General features: G+C 42.1%; 1 protein-coding gene across 2 annotated transcripts in view; it reads right to left on the bottom strand.

Moving 5' to 3' along the window:
* Positions 1–16,751, bottom strand: part of dync1li2 (dynein, cytoplasmic 1, light intermediate chain 2) — an 83,905-nt gene that overhangs the window by 33,379 nt on the left and 33,775 nt on the right. For both annotated transcript variants that reach the window (XM_034192341.1, XM_034192331.1), the window contains exons 6-10: positions 14,206–14,299; positions 12,416–12,551; positions 7,348–7,459; positions 7,160–7,219; positions 4,563–4,607 (exon numbers count right to left, since the gene is read on the bottom strand). In XM_034192341.1, coding sequence (XP_034048232.1) covers positions 4,563–4,607; positions 7,160–7,219; positions 7,348–7,459; positions 12,416–12,551; positions 14,206–14,299 — 447 coding nt within the window. The remainder of the gene's footprint in view (positions 1–4,562; positions 4,608–7,159; positions 7,220–7,347; positions 7,460–12,415; positions 12,552–14,205; positions 14,300–16,751) is intronic.

Here is a 16,751-nt window from a genome sequence, read left to right on the forward strand (position 1 = left end):
TCAAGTCGGTTACGATGACGAACTGGAGTCAGGTCGAGACCCCGATGAGGACGACGAGCATGCAGATGAGCTTCCCTGAGACGGTTTCTCACAGTTTGTGCAGAAATTCTTTGGTTATGCAAAGCGATTGTTTCAGCAGCTGTTCGAGTGGCTGGTCTCAGACGATCTTGGAGGTGAACATGCTGGATGTGAAGGTCCTGGGCTGGTGTGGTTACATGTGGTCTACGGTTGTGAGGCTGGTTGGATGTACTGCCAAATTCTCTGAAACGCCTTTGGAGACGGCTTATGGTAGAGAAATGAACATTCAATACACGAGCAACAGCTCTGGTTGACATTCCTGTTGTCAGCATGCCCAATTGCACGCTCCCTCAAATCGTGCGACATCTGTGGCATTGTGCTGTGTGATAAAACTGCACCTTTCAGACTGGCCTTTTATTGTGGGCAGTCTAAGGCACACCTGTGCACTAATCATGGTGTCTAATCAGCATCTTGATATGGCACGCCTGTGAGGTGGGATGGATTATCTCAGCAAAGGAGAAGTGCTCACTATCACAGATTTAGACTGGTTTGTGAACAATATTTGAGGGAAATGGTGATATTGTGTATGTGGAAAAAGTTTTAGATCTTTGAGTTCATCTCATACAAAATGGGAGCAAAACCAAAAGTGTTGCATTTATATTTTTGTTGAGTGTATATATATATATATATATATATATATATATATATATATATATATATATATATATATATATATATATATATTATACATTTCTTTATATACAAAAAAATATATGAAGAAATTCAGATAATTATATTAATCACACTAGGGCAACACAATTTGATGAAAATGTGACTGTGGGAAATATGTAACATCATAAATGTATGGTTTTGTAATTTTACAGTCAGGTCCATTGGTATTTAGACAGTGACATCATTTTGGTAATATTGCCACTATGCACCATCACAACGGAGTTCAAACAATTAAGATGCTTGGACTGTAGACTTATTAATTCAAGGGGTTTAAAAAGATACCACAATAACCATTTAAGAAATACAGCCCTTTTTATACAGTCCCTCATTTTCCCTCATTTTTGTACAGATCAGTGGTTTCTGCACCGATCTGTTTTGTACAGATCAGTGGTTTCTTCCACTAGACTTCCGTGCTTTGGCACAGCGCAAAGCTACGTCACAGCTCAGAGCGTCGAACGTTGGATTGGGTTGAATTGACCGTGTCAGCCTGCCGACAAGCGGCAATGGGCACTCCCGTCAGCCTCTAAAAAGCAACGCATCTCATTGAAAATAATGCTTTTTAGACCGATCCTTGATGCCTCTGATGCTTCTGACGTATGAAAGGCCCATTAATCTGCAATAATGAGCTTGAAACAGCGCTGATCAAAATAAAGAGGATAAAATCTATATCAGATTCCTGATCAGGATGCAACGTCCAATTTCGATCTAGTCTGAAACCACGTGATTGGGCTTGATTTCCGATCACGTGATTGGATCGGGACATCCCTAGACTGAATGGAGAAACTGTGCTGTAATAGCTTGAAATATTCATACTTTTGTTAAGTCAATCGAATTAAAGCCAACACTGCACTACAAGGACATTGTAACTGATTCATTTCAACTCTGTTGTGGTGGTGCATTTTCCCCTCAAAATACACTCACAAAACCCCATAATGACAACATAAAAAGTTTTGGGGTTTTTTTTTTTGCAATTTTATTTAAAAACAACAAAAACAACTAAGAAATGACATGTACATAAGAATTTCTTTGCTCAGTTTGTTGATGCACCTTTAGCAGCAATCAAAGCCTCAAGTCTTCTTGAATATGATGCCACAAACTTGGCACACCTATCTTTGGGCAGTTTTGCTCATTCGTCTTTGCAGCACTGCTCAAATGCCATCAGGTTGGACAGGGAGTGTCATGCGAAAACATTTTCAGATCTCTCCAGAGATGTTAAAAACAGATTCAGGTGTGGCCTCTGGCTGGGCCACTCAAGGACATTCACAGAGTTGTCCTGGAGCCACTCCTTTGATCTGTGTGCTTAGGGTCATTGTCCTGCTGAAAGATGAACCGTCACCCCAGTCTGAGGGCAAGAGTGCTCTGGAGCAGGTTTTCATCCAGGATGACTCTGTACATTTCTGCATTCATCTTTCCCTCAATCCTGACTAGTCTCCCAGTTCCTCCCACTGAAAAACATCCCCACAGCTTGATGCTGCCACCATCATGCTTCACTGTAGGGATGGTGCCTGGTTTCCTCCAAACATGATGCCTGGCATTCATGCCAAAGACTTCAATCTGTCTCGGACCAGAGAATTTTGTTTCTCACGGTGTGAGAGTCCTTCAGGTGCCCTTTCACAAACTCCAGATGGGCTGCCATGTGCCTCCACCCGGCCACTTTACCACGCAGGCCTGATTGGTAGATTGCTGCTGAGATGGTTGTCTTTCTGGAAGGTTCTCCTCTCTCCACTGGAGCACGACAGGGTGACCATTGGGTTCTTGATCACCTCTCTGACTAAGGCCCTTCTCCCCCAGTCGCTCAGTTTAGACAGGCAGCGAGGTCTAGAAAGAGTCCTGGTGGAGATGAACTTCTTCGATTTACAGGTGATGGAGGCCACTGTGCTCAGTGGGGCCTTCAAAGCAACAGATATGTTTCTGTACCCTTCCTCAGATTTGTGCCTCGAGACAATCCTGTCTCAGAGGTGTACAGACAATTCCTTTGACTTCATACTTGGTTTGTGCTCTGACATGCACTGTCAACTGTGGGACCTTATAGGTAGACAGGTGTGTGTGTTTCCAAATCATGTCCAATCAACTGAATTTACCCCAGGTGGACTCCAGTTAAGCTGTAGAAACATCTCAAGAATGATCAGTGGAAACAGGATGCAGCTGAGCTCAATTATGAGCTTCATAGCAAAGGCTGTGAAAACTTATGTACATGTGATTTCTAATGCCTGGTTCACACGACAAGATGATTATGCTGATTTCTGACCCAATCTTCCCCTCCCGACAATCTTAAGGAAGACCCGACTATCGTGATGGTTCTAAAGATAATCGGATCAGATATTCCTACTGTCTGTGGTGTGTTAAGAGTGCTCTAGTCTGCTCAGAAGGACAACTGGACCACTCAGACCTCAAACTGTGAATATTCAACATGGATTGTCTTGGCCCGATATCCCAGCATGTGGGGTGCACCCCGAGCACGTTGAATGTGACGTGTAGCAATCAGTAAGCGAGGTTACGGAAGCACGGAGGGGAATCCAAAATTAAAAAAAGCTGTCATGGTGCACCAGAAAGTCTGGTGCACCATGACAGCTCATGTTGTCTCCACTCCTTTAACTAATGCCTTTTCATTTTCTATCATTTTTTTTCTCCGTTAGAAATATGAGGTCTGTGAGAAAAGTATCCGACCTTTTTATTTTATGCAAAAAATATATGGATTTGATTCATATGTTTTTACGTCAGCCAAGCTTGAACCTTCGTGCGCATGCGTGAGTTTTTTCACGCCTGTCGGTTGCGTCATTTGCCTGTGGGCAGGCTTTGAGTGAGCACTGGTCCACCCCCTCGTCGTTTTTTCATTGCAAGGAAATGGCGGAATGATTTGGGCTTTTTTTCCATCAGAATTTTTTCAGAAACTGTTAGAGACAGGCAGCTGGAAACCATTCGTAAAATTAACATGGCTTTCGGTGAAAATTTTATGGGCTTCAGAGAGATTAAGAAGTGTTACTACCGCTTTAAGGACGGCCCACAATGGCGCACGGCGCCACGCTCCGAACCGCGATTGACAGGCAGAAACCACCAGATCATTTCTAAACGGATGGCTGTGTCGATCTGGGACCGTCGTGTGCAATTTCTCTGGTTATCACAAGAGCTGGACATCAGCCATTTTCCGGCAGATTTCACTTTTAACAAAGTCATGGAAAGCCGCGCGGAGGCTTCGCGCATCACGACGGAGCCGCTGATGGAGCGAGACAAAGAACACCTCCGTTTTGGAGTGTCAGAGGACAAGTGGGGACATGCCCAGCTCTCCACAATTTCTCTTATACTCACTCGACTGGTAAGCCACTGAAAGCCGAGATAGGCAACTCACGCATGCGCACGAAGGTTCAAGCTTGGCTGACGTAAAAACATATGAATCACATCCATATATTTTTTGCCTCGTTGTCCATAAACTATCGCCATTGCTTCTTCCTCGTCCAACATGTTTGTTTACTCTGAAGTCATGTTTGATCTCATGAGGTTTTACGAGATTTTCCACCTGACCTGGGAATGTTCGTGAGTAAAATCTGTTCGTATGTGGAGTGTTGTCTTTACCATGTGGCTGCATACCACACACTGTACAACCACAACTGTTATATCTATGTTGTTTTTTTTTTGTTTTTTTTTTTTTTATCACCATGTGTGGGGTCTCTCAGGTATTGAAAACTTACAATTTCAGAATCTTGCCGTGTGAATCAGACAGTTTTATTTTTATTCAGAAATTTTCAAAAAAAAAAAAAATTTACGGTATAATTCAGTCTGTTAGATCTTAAATTTGAGGGAGGTAAGATACTTACCGTTGCTCCTCTTGTTGGTGTGGCTGGCTGCTTTGCTAACAGTGACTGGTGGGAAACACGTGAACAGATGTATTCAGATTTAGATAGGAACTATAGATGTAAATTAGCTTACAACTGTGGTACAGCAAACATTTATGATATGCATTGTGTATGACCCCTGACAAAATACGTGGAAGAAATTGTTGGTACCCCTGTATTTTATATACACATCATATAAATGCAAATAGTTTTGTTCAATCAAAATATTTGTAAAAAATTTGACAAGAACAAAAAATGCTTTCATAAAGTGAAACAATAGTAATAATAATGACATAAGATGTACTAGCGAGTTGCCTTTGGGGATCCACAGTCTCTAGATTGGGTAGTGTTTCTAAAATAGGTAGCCGACATTTTTCAAGGGTAGTTAATAAATTATGCAGTTTCTGTAATGACTTGGAATGGCGTGTGAGTCCAGAATGTTTTTAGAACCTTTGACCTCAACAGTTTTTAGAGGAAGAACTCCACTCTATTTTTCCTGTTAATTTTTTAATGTTAATTTACTATCTTAATGTATTTAGAATTTGTTTAGGTTCTTGTTATCATATACACATTATTATCATCATCATCATCATCATTATTATTGTCATTTGATTTTTTAAATGGACCACAGTGGAAATAAGTGTTTTCACTTTCTTGTGTCATCCATTTATTTTTAAACATATTTACAATTATATTATGTACTTACATTGAACTTACTAAATAAAATCACACAGGCATACAGATACAGACACCACTTCGCTTTTAAAATATAGATGATTTACCAGCCCTGCTGGAATCATGTGCGAGTCTAGAATGTAATCATCAATGCCCATTGTTCAGTGTTGTTAGCTAATGTCCATAGTTTCTCCAAAAATGTTAGTCCTATCAATGTTCCGTTTTGGCGGCATTCATCCTTGACCCAAAATACATAAGCACACCAAATGGCAAATGTCAGCTCTCCCCAGTTTCCAGTGATCAAAGCCATACACAGGCACGCATGCATACATGCACACAGACGGCACTTGGCTATTAATATATACCGTAGATGCTTGACACAATAACTCGCACCCTTTGGTGAATTTACAGTAAATCATCACTTTTGCAGCCAGTTTTCTCTAGACAAGTAGGGAGATGGCCGCAAACATTTCCAAGTCACTTACCATTTCTTGGATGCCATTTCCATCAATCTTTAAGAAATACAAACAAGATGGTACTGTATGGTAAATCTGTCTGGAGGAGGCAGTTTTCATAAACTGAGTGATTGTGCAAGAAGGACATTAGTGAGGGAAGCCGCCAAGACAACTCTCACGAAGGGATAGACTTCTGTGGCTGTGATCGGAGCAATTACAGATTGTCTGCTGCACCATCACTCACAGCCTCATAGTGAAGAGGAGCAGAGAAGGACTTGCATACAACAAAACGGATCAAATCTAGGCTTGTATCTCCTACATACCTTCTGGCAAACAGTAGCTGATATTTCACATCTATTTACGAAAATCTTTCTCTATGCCACTCCACCACAAAGCTGTGTCACTGGTGATGTAACATTTAAACGTTGTGTGTAGTTTCTACAATCACAGCCACAGACGTCTATAACTTCTTCAGGGTTGTTAGGGTTTCTTGGTGACTTTCATCACTTGTCTCCTTGTATGGTCCCTTAGTTTTTCAGAATCTTCTGCTCCACAGATTTACCAGAGTATCATACTGAGTGTATTTCTTCATAATTGGTGTAAATAAAGTTCAAGACATAATCAGGGACTTAGAAATGGTCATGTATTGATCCTCTGTCTTGTCTACAGAAAACTGGCTGTAAAAGTGATGATTTACTATAAATTCACCAAAGGGTGCCAATAACTGTGTCCAGCATACATTTTATGTCAGGATTTTTGGATTCACTTTATGAAAGCATTTTGTTTTGTTCTTGTTGCCAAATAACTTAAATATATAAAAATATTGCGATAAAGCTAAATTAATTTGTTTGCATTTATTTCTGACCAGATTAAAATGTGTACATAAAATGTAGGGGTACCAACAGTTTTGTCCACATATGTAAACTAAGAAAAAGAAGTTACTCCCAAATCCCTAAGCATAAGAAAACAAAACCTAGCCTATCAAAGAAATTTGAAGAGCTGCTAAAGAGAAACAAACGGACTGCATTTATATAGCACTTTTCCATCTGCATCAGACACTCAAAGCGCTTTACAATAATGCCTCACATTCACCCTGATGTCAGGGTGCTGCCATACAAGGTACTCACTACACCCCAAGAGCAACTAGGGGATTAAGGACCTTGCCCAAGGGCCCTTAGTGATTTGCCGGTCAAGCTGGATTTGAACAGAGGATGCTCTGGTCTCAAGCCCAATGCTTAACCACTAGACCATCACATCCCCTAATTTCATAATTTTAAAGTGGGTTTCCTTAATATCAAGGAAAATGTAAATTATTTTCATATTTGCATACAGGCAAATGTAAAAGTATTATATTATAAATTATATTATTGTGTAAGTCTTGAACTGCTCAACAAAGAAATAAAAATGTGGTTATTATCCCAAGAGAAAGAAAGGAGAAAAGATGCATACCTGCTGTTTCATCAGGAATACCTGCTCATCCTCTGCATTTATCTCTTTGTCATGAACAAGCTAAGAAGAGGAGCAACCATCAAAAAATAAGTCCACAATCAGTAACAAGAAGCAATAAGTCCTACAGATATTATTTAATGGCAACACACCTCCAAATTTAAATTTTCTCAGCATTTGCATTGCTATACCTTTCGTACTGGAGGCTTTATGATAAAATCTTCAAAAGGATCGTCAGGTCTGACTGTAGTAAAGTTTTCATGCAAAATCCCAATTTTCTTCTCATTATCCCATCCAGATGGGCTAAGAGAAACAAAGAGTTCCATTAACACGAGTAACAACACTGAAAGTGTGTTTAAAGTGTGTATATAATATAATCAGTATTGTATGTGTTACAATTTTGTTTTTCTAAAAAATAAATAAAAGTTCGATAAAAATGTGCATTACAAAAAAAGAAAGTGTGTTTAAAAAAAACAAAAAAACATCTGTCATCTATAAACAAAGAGGTGAGTTAATCACCTGGGTCCGGTTTCATAAAGCAGTCTAATCTTGTTTAGTCAAATAAACTCACTTAGTTGACTTATTTTTTGACGCTAGTTGTTGCACAAAGCGCTTAGTTGGTGAAAGTTTCACGTACCCAACTAAAGTTTTTAGCCTGGTACAAAGGACGCTAATCTTATTTTAGTCAACAAAATTTCAATGTCTTACCTCAAAAAATGGTGGCTATCATGTATCATGCCTGAGGCCATTATGTGAAAACCGTTGACTAAGGTAAGATAGCTAATCTACAAGTGTAAACGTCAATGTGAAACAGTCTTTAGACAGATAATGTTGGGCGACTAAATGTCATCGACTAAGAAAGTTTAGTAGACTGAAAGATTAGAATCCTTTAGGAAACCAGACCCAAGCCTCATCCCTTGCATGGTGATACTACATTACCTATAAAGCATCTTAGGGTATTCTCACACTAGGCACTGCCCATTTGTGCAAGTGCTCTGGGCTGTGGCCGGGCACAGTATGTTTTTTCATCTCTGGCCTGACATACAGAGGTGGTGTGGGGCACAGTCCCCTTGGACTTGGGGGCAATCCAAATGTAGTGTGATCACAAACAATAGACCACAGACCTCTGATGTCACATCACTGATGCTACTGTTCAATTTAACAATTACTACAAATAATAACATTCCTACAAGTCAGGCCTGCCAGGGAGATTTAAGGCTTGGATTTACCAGCATTCCATCTTGCCCCATATCCTACGGCCTTTGCTGGTGTACACAGTACCCATAACAGTCGAGGCCATGGAAAGAAAGATTAGTAGCCACCTACGCAGATGGCTTGGTCTACCGTGCAGTTTGAGCAGCTCCACCCTGTATGGTACAAGTAACATCCTGCACCTTCCATTCAGCGGACTCACCGAAGAGTTCATGGTGCCTAGAACATAGAAAGCTCTGCAGTATAGGGAATCAAGGGATTCAAAGGTGGCAGCGGCTGGCATCCAGGTGCGTACAGGTAGGAAATCGAGGGCAGACAAAGCTTTGGAGGTGGCAGAGTCACGGCTGAGGCAGAAGGCACTGGTGGGGTCCATGGCGCGTGCAGGAATTGGCTACTTCCTAGTAACCAGGGTGGACAAGGCCAAGGGTAAAGAGTGACAGTGTCTTGTTCAGGAGGAAGTGCAGGCAGGTGTGGAGGAAGAACGAGCTAGCAGGATGGTGGGAACGGGGCAACAAGGAGCTTGGAGTAAATGGGAGAATGTCCTGCAACGAAAGATCACCTGGTCCAACATCTGGAAAATAGACTTCCAGTGCATCAGGTTTTTAGTCCAGGCTGTTTATGACGTCCTCCCAAGCCCAGCTAACCTTCATGTCTGGGGCAAGTCAGACTCGCCAGCCTGCCCCCAGTGTCCAGGACGGGGAACCCTGGAACACCTCCTCAGCAGCTGCCCAAAGGCCCTTCCCTTGGAGACGGGCGCTATCATTAGTGCCACAACCAGGTGCTTAGGGCAGTTGCTGGCAGCATAGCTACAGCCATCAACATCATGAAGGCCCACAAGTCGAAGACCATCAGGTTCCATAGAGCCGGAGAGAAGCCCAGCACTCAACCATGGTCGAAGTCTGGCTTCCTCACCTCTGCCGCTGACTGGCAACTTGAAGTGGATTTGGGCTGAAGTTACCAGTCAGGACAACATCCACACGGCTCGGACCGGATATGATCATTGTGTCAGATTCAACCAAACAACTGATTATTCTGGAGCTCACAGTGCCCTGGGAAGACCGCATGAAAGAAGCCAATGAGAGGAAGCTTGCCAAGTACCAAGAGCTAGTAGATGAAAACAGGAGGCAAGGTTGGAAGACGCGCTGCGAACCTCTGGAGGTGAGTTGCCAAGGATTTGCAGGGCAGTCTCTCTGCAAAGTTCTCACAATGCTGGGCCTCTCTGGTGAGGTGAAGAAGAAGGACATTAGTTCTGCTACTGATGCCGCAGAGAAAGCCACAAGGTGGCTATGAATCAAGAGGGCAGATCTGTGGGCAAACGCTGCTGGGACATAGGCCGGAGTCTGATCAACCCCGGTCGGGTCACCTGGGCAAGGGTGTCTAATGTAAGACCTGGAACACCCAGTGACCCCAGGTTACATCACTGATGATGTGCCCTAGCGCATCTGCAAGATGTATCCTCAACCCAGGATACTGGAGTCTTCAATTCATTCAACATTTGAGTCAAAAAGGGGTCTGGTTTCTCATGTTATTGATGAACATGAATCGTGGTCAGCAAGCAAAGCTACAAAGTACTTCCTCATCTACTACATCCATTAAAACCTCATGTGTGCACTCTGCCTGATGGGTTCCTTACTGAATGCTTTATTCAGACACAAGAGGTTTATATGTTTTCTGTAGTTTGGGAACCACAGAATCTCGTCTCTGCTGTTTGCGGATGATGTGGTTCTGTTGGCTTCGTTAAATCAGGACCTTCAGCGTGCACTGGGGCGGTTTGCAGCCGAGTGTGAAGCGTCCGGGATGAAAATCAGCACCTCCAAATCCGAGGCCATGGTTCTCGACCGGAAAAAGGTGCTTTGCCCTCTTCAGGTCGGTGGAGTGTCCTTGCCTCAAGTGGAGGAGTTTAAGTATCTCGGGGTCTTGTTCACGAGTGAGGGACGGATGGAGCGTGAGATCGATTGATGGATCGGTGCAGCATCTGCAGTGATGCGGTCGCTGTATTGGACCGTCGTGGTGAAGAGAGGGCTGAGTAGGGGGGCAAAGCTCTCGATTTACCGATCGATCTACGTTCCGATCCTCACCTATGGTCATGAGATTTGGCTCATGACCGAAAGAACGAGATTGCGAGTATAAGCGGCCAAGATGAGTTTCCTCCGCAGGGTGGCTGGGCGCTCCCTTAGAGATAGGGTGAGGAGCTCGGTCACTCGGGAGGAGCCGCTGCTCCTCCACATCGAAAGGAGTCAGATGAGGTGGCTCGGGCATCTTTTCCGGATGTCCCCTGGACGCCTCGCTGGAGAGGTGTTCCGTCCCACTGGGAGGAGGCCCCGGGGAAGACCCAGGACACGCTGGAGGGATTACATCTCTCGGCTGGCTTGGGAACACCTTGGGATTCCCCCGGAGGAGCTGGGGGAGGTGTGTGTGGATCTGGAGGTCTGGGCGGCTTTGCTTGAGCTGCTGCCCCCGTGACCCGACTCCGGATAAAGTGGAAGAAAATGGATGGATGGATGGAGGTTTTATATGGGGAGGTCGGGTCAAGTAATTATTACCAGAGATGCTCAGCTTTTTCCTGCATCTAAACGCACTATTTCAGTAATTATTCTGGCACCTTTAACCTTCTGTAACATGACCCATAGAAATGACCTCAGGCTATATTATCCCGTGAATACAGGCATCTGTGGCAAAGATGTTTTCTGCCATTTATCTCAGGAATGGACATGCGTAAAGACACATCTGGAAAAACTACACTGGTTCACCTGCTTTGACGCAGGCACAACGCTCACTGAACACCACAGCTCTGCATGCTGACAAAACTAAAGCCACATTTTAAGTCCAAAGCCAGTTGGATGGAACAGATTTTGATTTGTGCCTGTATGAGGTGTTCACATCAAGCCTCTGCACCTTCTTTTTTTGTGGAGCGACTGCTGTGCATCCAGACTGTTTATCGAGTAACCACCCCCAACTCTGTCATTTGTATCCTGTATGCTACTTGGCCAAAAAGTAAATATTACATCACTTCACCTCCCCAAATAACATCCAAGTAGGGCTAAAGTCAGTAATCTTTCAATGATATTCTCTCTTATTGTGGAGGGGGGAGAGAGAGTTTTCTCAAAACAAGAGTCATGTTGCACTGACACAGACATGTTCAGGCTCCGAATGAAGGGTGCAGAGTGCAGGCCAGCAGGGGCTGCAGTTGTGCTCAGGCACAAACCAACACAACCGGGCCTAGTGTGAGTACACTCTTAGGTATGTTCTTGCTAATCATGTGATCATATCAAAGGTCAAATTAAGTTAAATGTCAAGCAAGACCCACCTGCACCCTGGAAGATGGACAGGTGGGTCAGAGGGTGCATTATGTTTACCCATGACCTTGAATGCATCACTGACCAGTGTCACAGTTCAAATGTGGTTTCTTGCTGTAAAGGAGCTGCTGGGACTTGGTTTATTGCTGTATGGGAGCTGGTGTGACACAGCAGATGAATCTTTTGAGGTTATTTACCAGTGGTGAAACACTGACTGGGGTCTAAGATCAAATCTGGTTTTCTGCTGTATGTGACCACCTGAGACTAGAATCTTGCATGTAAACATAATTCGCTTCCACATGATCATTATTATATACGGTCTTATCTCCACTTATCATTTAAATATGCAATGTGGCATTTTAATCAACATGCAACTGAAAAGTTGAGATTTGAAAGATCCACTGACCCGTGGGCATGCACTGTCCTATGGTGAACTCTTGATCACCTTTTGAGGTCAAACATTAACCTGTGCTGTGGTTAAATGACCAGACTTTCCTTTTATAATCATCAGCATTTTATCAACATCAGCTGGAACAAATTCCACCCACCCACATACGCTAATAGTGATCATGTGAGCACTAACAAATTTTTTTTGTTGTTGTTGTTCAATATCACTGAACATTTTAATAAATATTCACATTCAAACTTGGTTGGTTGCATTTGGTCCCCCACATATTCTCAAAATTGCACTTCAAAAATCAGGGGTGGCAATGATTTTAACTGGGACTGTGTGCATGTTACTTTTACTTACATGAATACTGCATCCTTTTCCACCACCAAGGCTGGAGTGGTAAACTGAAAGTCATACACTTTATGTACTATATATTTGTAAAGCAAATCCAGATTCTTCTCCTCTTTAACCGAAGTGTAGATTAAACCTGCACCATCTGTTAGCTGCATTAAGGTTGCAACAAGACCGGACAGTGATGCAAAGGCATAGAAGCATGAAGAGAACAACTGTTTCTGTGATATACAGTGTCTGTCAAACCAGGAGCTACAGTTAGGAGTACAACTACAGCAACACTGAGTCATTTTGCCCCATTTTGATTTTCACAAAATATTTAATTTGAAGAAACAGGCTATTTCATGGGAGATCATAAGAATTTTTGGGATTCCCAAAAAGCTGCTGGACATTATAGCCAATCTACAGAGAGGCACTGTGAGTGCTGTAGGCAGTTCAGCCAGAGTCTCTGACTTCTTCACAGTGAATTCTGGTGTTCTTCAGGGGTATGTTATGGCTCTTACTTTGTTCAAAGCTTGGACTCGGTGATGGGTAGGGTTGTGGAGCAACTTGGATCACTTTGAAGGTGAGGAAAGGCTCATTCATGCCTTCACTTTTTTTAAAGAATTAATTTTCTAAGACAAACTTTTTCCAGGTTTTTTCCTATCATTTCAGGACAGCAGTTGCTCAAAAAACATAATGTCAAGGTACATAACATTTAATTCAACTGAATTTAACAGTATTTTCACCCTTGGGCTTTTACATATTTTAATTTCATTATGCCATTCCAAAAAAAAAAAAAAAAAAAAAAAAAAAAAAAAAAAAAAAAAAAAAGAGGGAAAAAAGTATTTCAGGCTTCTCTATATTAAAATTTCTAAAATGATCATCTTCAAACTCCAGCTAAATTAAATAAAAAATATCAAAGCCAAAATGATGGGTTGGATACATGAACATTTCCAAGCGACTGAATGTGACTTCGACTTTTACATCAGTCATTAAGCAATACAAATTGAAATTGACCTTTGTCACTGTTCTTGCTGTTTTTACAACCATAACTAGTCCAAACTATACCTTTTTGGAATCTTTATGATAAGACAAATAATATGGAATACCTTTCAATATGATTGGAGCATTTTAAATTTTGACCCCTGTGTAATACTTCAATTGACCCCTTCTTGGCCACCTATTGAAAGTTCACGTGGGTACCCCGCATTTTTAAAAGAGTAATGTCTAAGGAGTATGTGTGCCAAATTTGGTAGTTGCATCACCATTTGAAGGACCCCTCAGTAAATATTCACTTATCTGCTGCACTACCACACACGCACACAACTCAGTGAGCAATGGCCCAATTACCTTTACTCTCATTAAAAAAAATAAATAAATGCAGGGTCACATAAAATGTAATTTCTGCTCTATTCACCCATTCTGGATGCATGACGACTCACAAGGCCATTATTGGGCAGTGGGACAATGAGGATGAAAGATGGTGCTTTGTCTAACGACAGACAGTCTGAAGCGGACACGCCTGAACCGAACCCCAGTCTATATACTGGTAGCCCAACTCATATGTTACTGAGCCACCTGCTTTGCAAATATGGATACAATTGATTTCAAATTCAAGCCAACCATGTGCACTATGAGCTAAACCTAACAAAAATCTCTTGATGTACAAATACATATGGACGTAAATAGTCCATACTGAAAAAAGCATGATGCATCCCATTAAAATCTGTTGTCTTTTGACAGTTAAAATGACAATTAATTGACAATTAAGGCATATCAAAGCAATATTGTACATAGATAGGCATAAAAAAGGATACACTGTAAGCAAAACCGCCTGACGTGGGACTGGATGAAATCAAAGTGCTCCTCTCTGTAGTCATGCTCTTTTTCTAAAATGCTGACCGCATCACACTGAAGAAAAAAGTAAGAAAAGGAAAGAGATGCACAAATGAAACGACATGAAAATTCATCATCGTGGACATTAAAATGATATGACCATTGTTATGCTATTTTGTGCCATTTCTACATTTACATTTTAAAGAGAAGTCTTTTTCCACCCATTTTACATCTAGGAAAAATGAAACAAAACAAGTGGAATCAGACCTCTCATTTACCTTTTGCACACTTCTGGTGTAAGTATTAAAGTAGACCTGCATTGAAATAAATGCAGTCAGATCTTTGGACCAAAAAATGACATATTTACACATAAGATCCTTCTGAATGTAGTAAAGTAAATCTGCAAGCCCAGATCTGTCATTCAACAGAGAAATCTTCATTTAAAAATGACAAATTTACAGCTAACATTTAGCCCTCCGCAAAACTGTCATCTCATCATGGACGCTGCCGAGACGTCACGGAGAAGACCCTCTCCCAGCATGCATTGCGTGCGCCAACTGTAATTTGTGGATTTACGGCAGGTTTCATCTGCACCTTTTTCTTGTCTTATGTCTTTTTCTTGGAAGGATCTACTTTTTTTAAACTTCATATTGTCTTGGGGTACGCTTGGTGAGTACACATTTCTTTTATTTGCGCTTGAAAATTATTTTGGGGGACTTTTTCATATGCCCGTTTGATTGAGTGGTGTTGCATTGAAAGTCTGTCTTTCGCCTCCGATGTACCGTCGCGGGCTACGGAGGCGAGACCCGCAAAGAATTCAAGTCATTAAAAAGATATAAACCTCTCTCAGCGGCCACGGAGCTCTGCGGCTCCGATTACCGAGACGTGCGGTGCTGCGGATTTTGCCGCAAGTCTGTCCTTGCGAGCAACAGGTGTCACCGGCTGCTTCGCATTAAAACGGCGAGCGTAGTCTCTGGCCTTGTGCCAAGGCTGCACCTCCATTCAGTAGAAAGAGCCGTGTCTGCTGTGACAGGGGGGTGTGAGTGGCCCACGGCGGAATTTAACGAGCACATGCACTCGTTAAGCGCAGCGGAGACAGAGAGAGAGGTGTGGGGGAAGAACGTCACCCGCTGTCGATGTCGCCGCTGATCTGAGCATGTATCATGTATCAGAGCTGTATCTCACATTCATTGCGGCTTACTTTTGGATGTTGAAACCAGGATGTGTATAACAGTAACATTACTAACAGATAAAATCAATTTCAATGCAGGATCGGACTGAAGGCGGGAGCGCGTCGTCTCGTCCCTGACGTCATGGAAATGATACGGATGTACAAACTGTTTTCACAGAGGGCTAAATTTTAGCTGCAAATTTGTCATTTTTCAACGAAGATTTCTCGGATGAATTACAAATTTGGGCTTACAGATTTACTTTACTGCATTCACAAGGGTCTTATAAATACATAGCAGCTATTTCTTTCTGAAATCTGATCACATTTATTTCAATGCAGGTCTACTTTAACTACTGTTTCAGTGTATCCGAATCGTGGTCCTCTGGACCCAAGGCCGATCTGGTCCGAGTAGATCAGAGATAAATGGAAAACATGCACGTCTTTGGATCCCCAGGATGAGGAGTGGGAAACACTGATCTATTTCTGTCTTTTGTATAGTCCGTACCTTCAGTTGCGATCTGTGATCACGTCAGCCTGATCAAGAAAACTGGGCCTGTGCTTCAGTGCTGTAAGGACTGGGTAGCTAGATGGTTACATAAGTACATAATTTGAAGAAATTAAACTGCTTGGATGCGTAGGTGCTCACACCACAGATGAGGTAAGAAAAAACACATTTGGAAATGTAACGTTTGGAAGCTCAGCATGATCATTGAAACCTCTTTGTGTTTATAAGGATCAATTCCATTAACTGCATTATTTTCTCAAATTTTGCTCCTATAACTCATTCTTCACTTCATCTCAATAACGAATCTTAGATCTTCTCACAGTCCATTCGTGATTTTACCCAAACCCAAAACTACCCTTGTGTTTGTTGCTATATTCATCATCTTTGTTGTAGCCTTGATGTTCTTTCGGCTGCTTCAGCCTCACCCCATCCTCTGCATCTTCCACCACAGGTTTACGCCAAGTCCACAAACACACAATGCAAGTCCTTCTGGTCTTCTACATACTTCTCAGTCAGCACTATCAGACCAAAAACTGTATCTCTAGTGCTTTTTCCTTTTCAAGGCAGCTCATATTTCAATTTTGATTCAGAGGGCTGTGATTATTGATGTATCTTTTATTTCTATAGAGGACTAATTTTTTCATCACTGTGTGACTTGGTTGAAACTTTGTTGCATTGCTCATCTGCTGACACACTTAAAGCTGCAGAAAACATGATATGTGACATTGGTTGTCATCTTGTGAGCGCATATTTCCTTTGTATTGCACTTTGGTCTCAGAGGGACAAACTATGCGTACATTGAGGTCTAACAGTGCCCCACCACGCACATTAAAAATGAAATATTGGTGCAG

Source organism: Thalassophryne amazonica, chromosome 2, assembly GCF_902500255.1.
Source record: "Thalassophryne amazonica chromosome 2, fThaAma1.1, whole genome shotgun sequence".
Lineage (NCBI taxonomy): Eukaryota > Metazoa > Chordata > Actinopteri > Batrachoidiformes > Batrachoididae > Thalassophryne > Thalassophryne amazonica.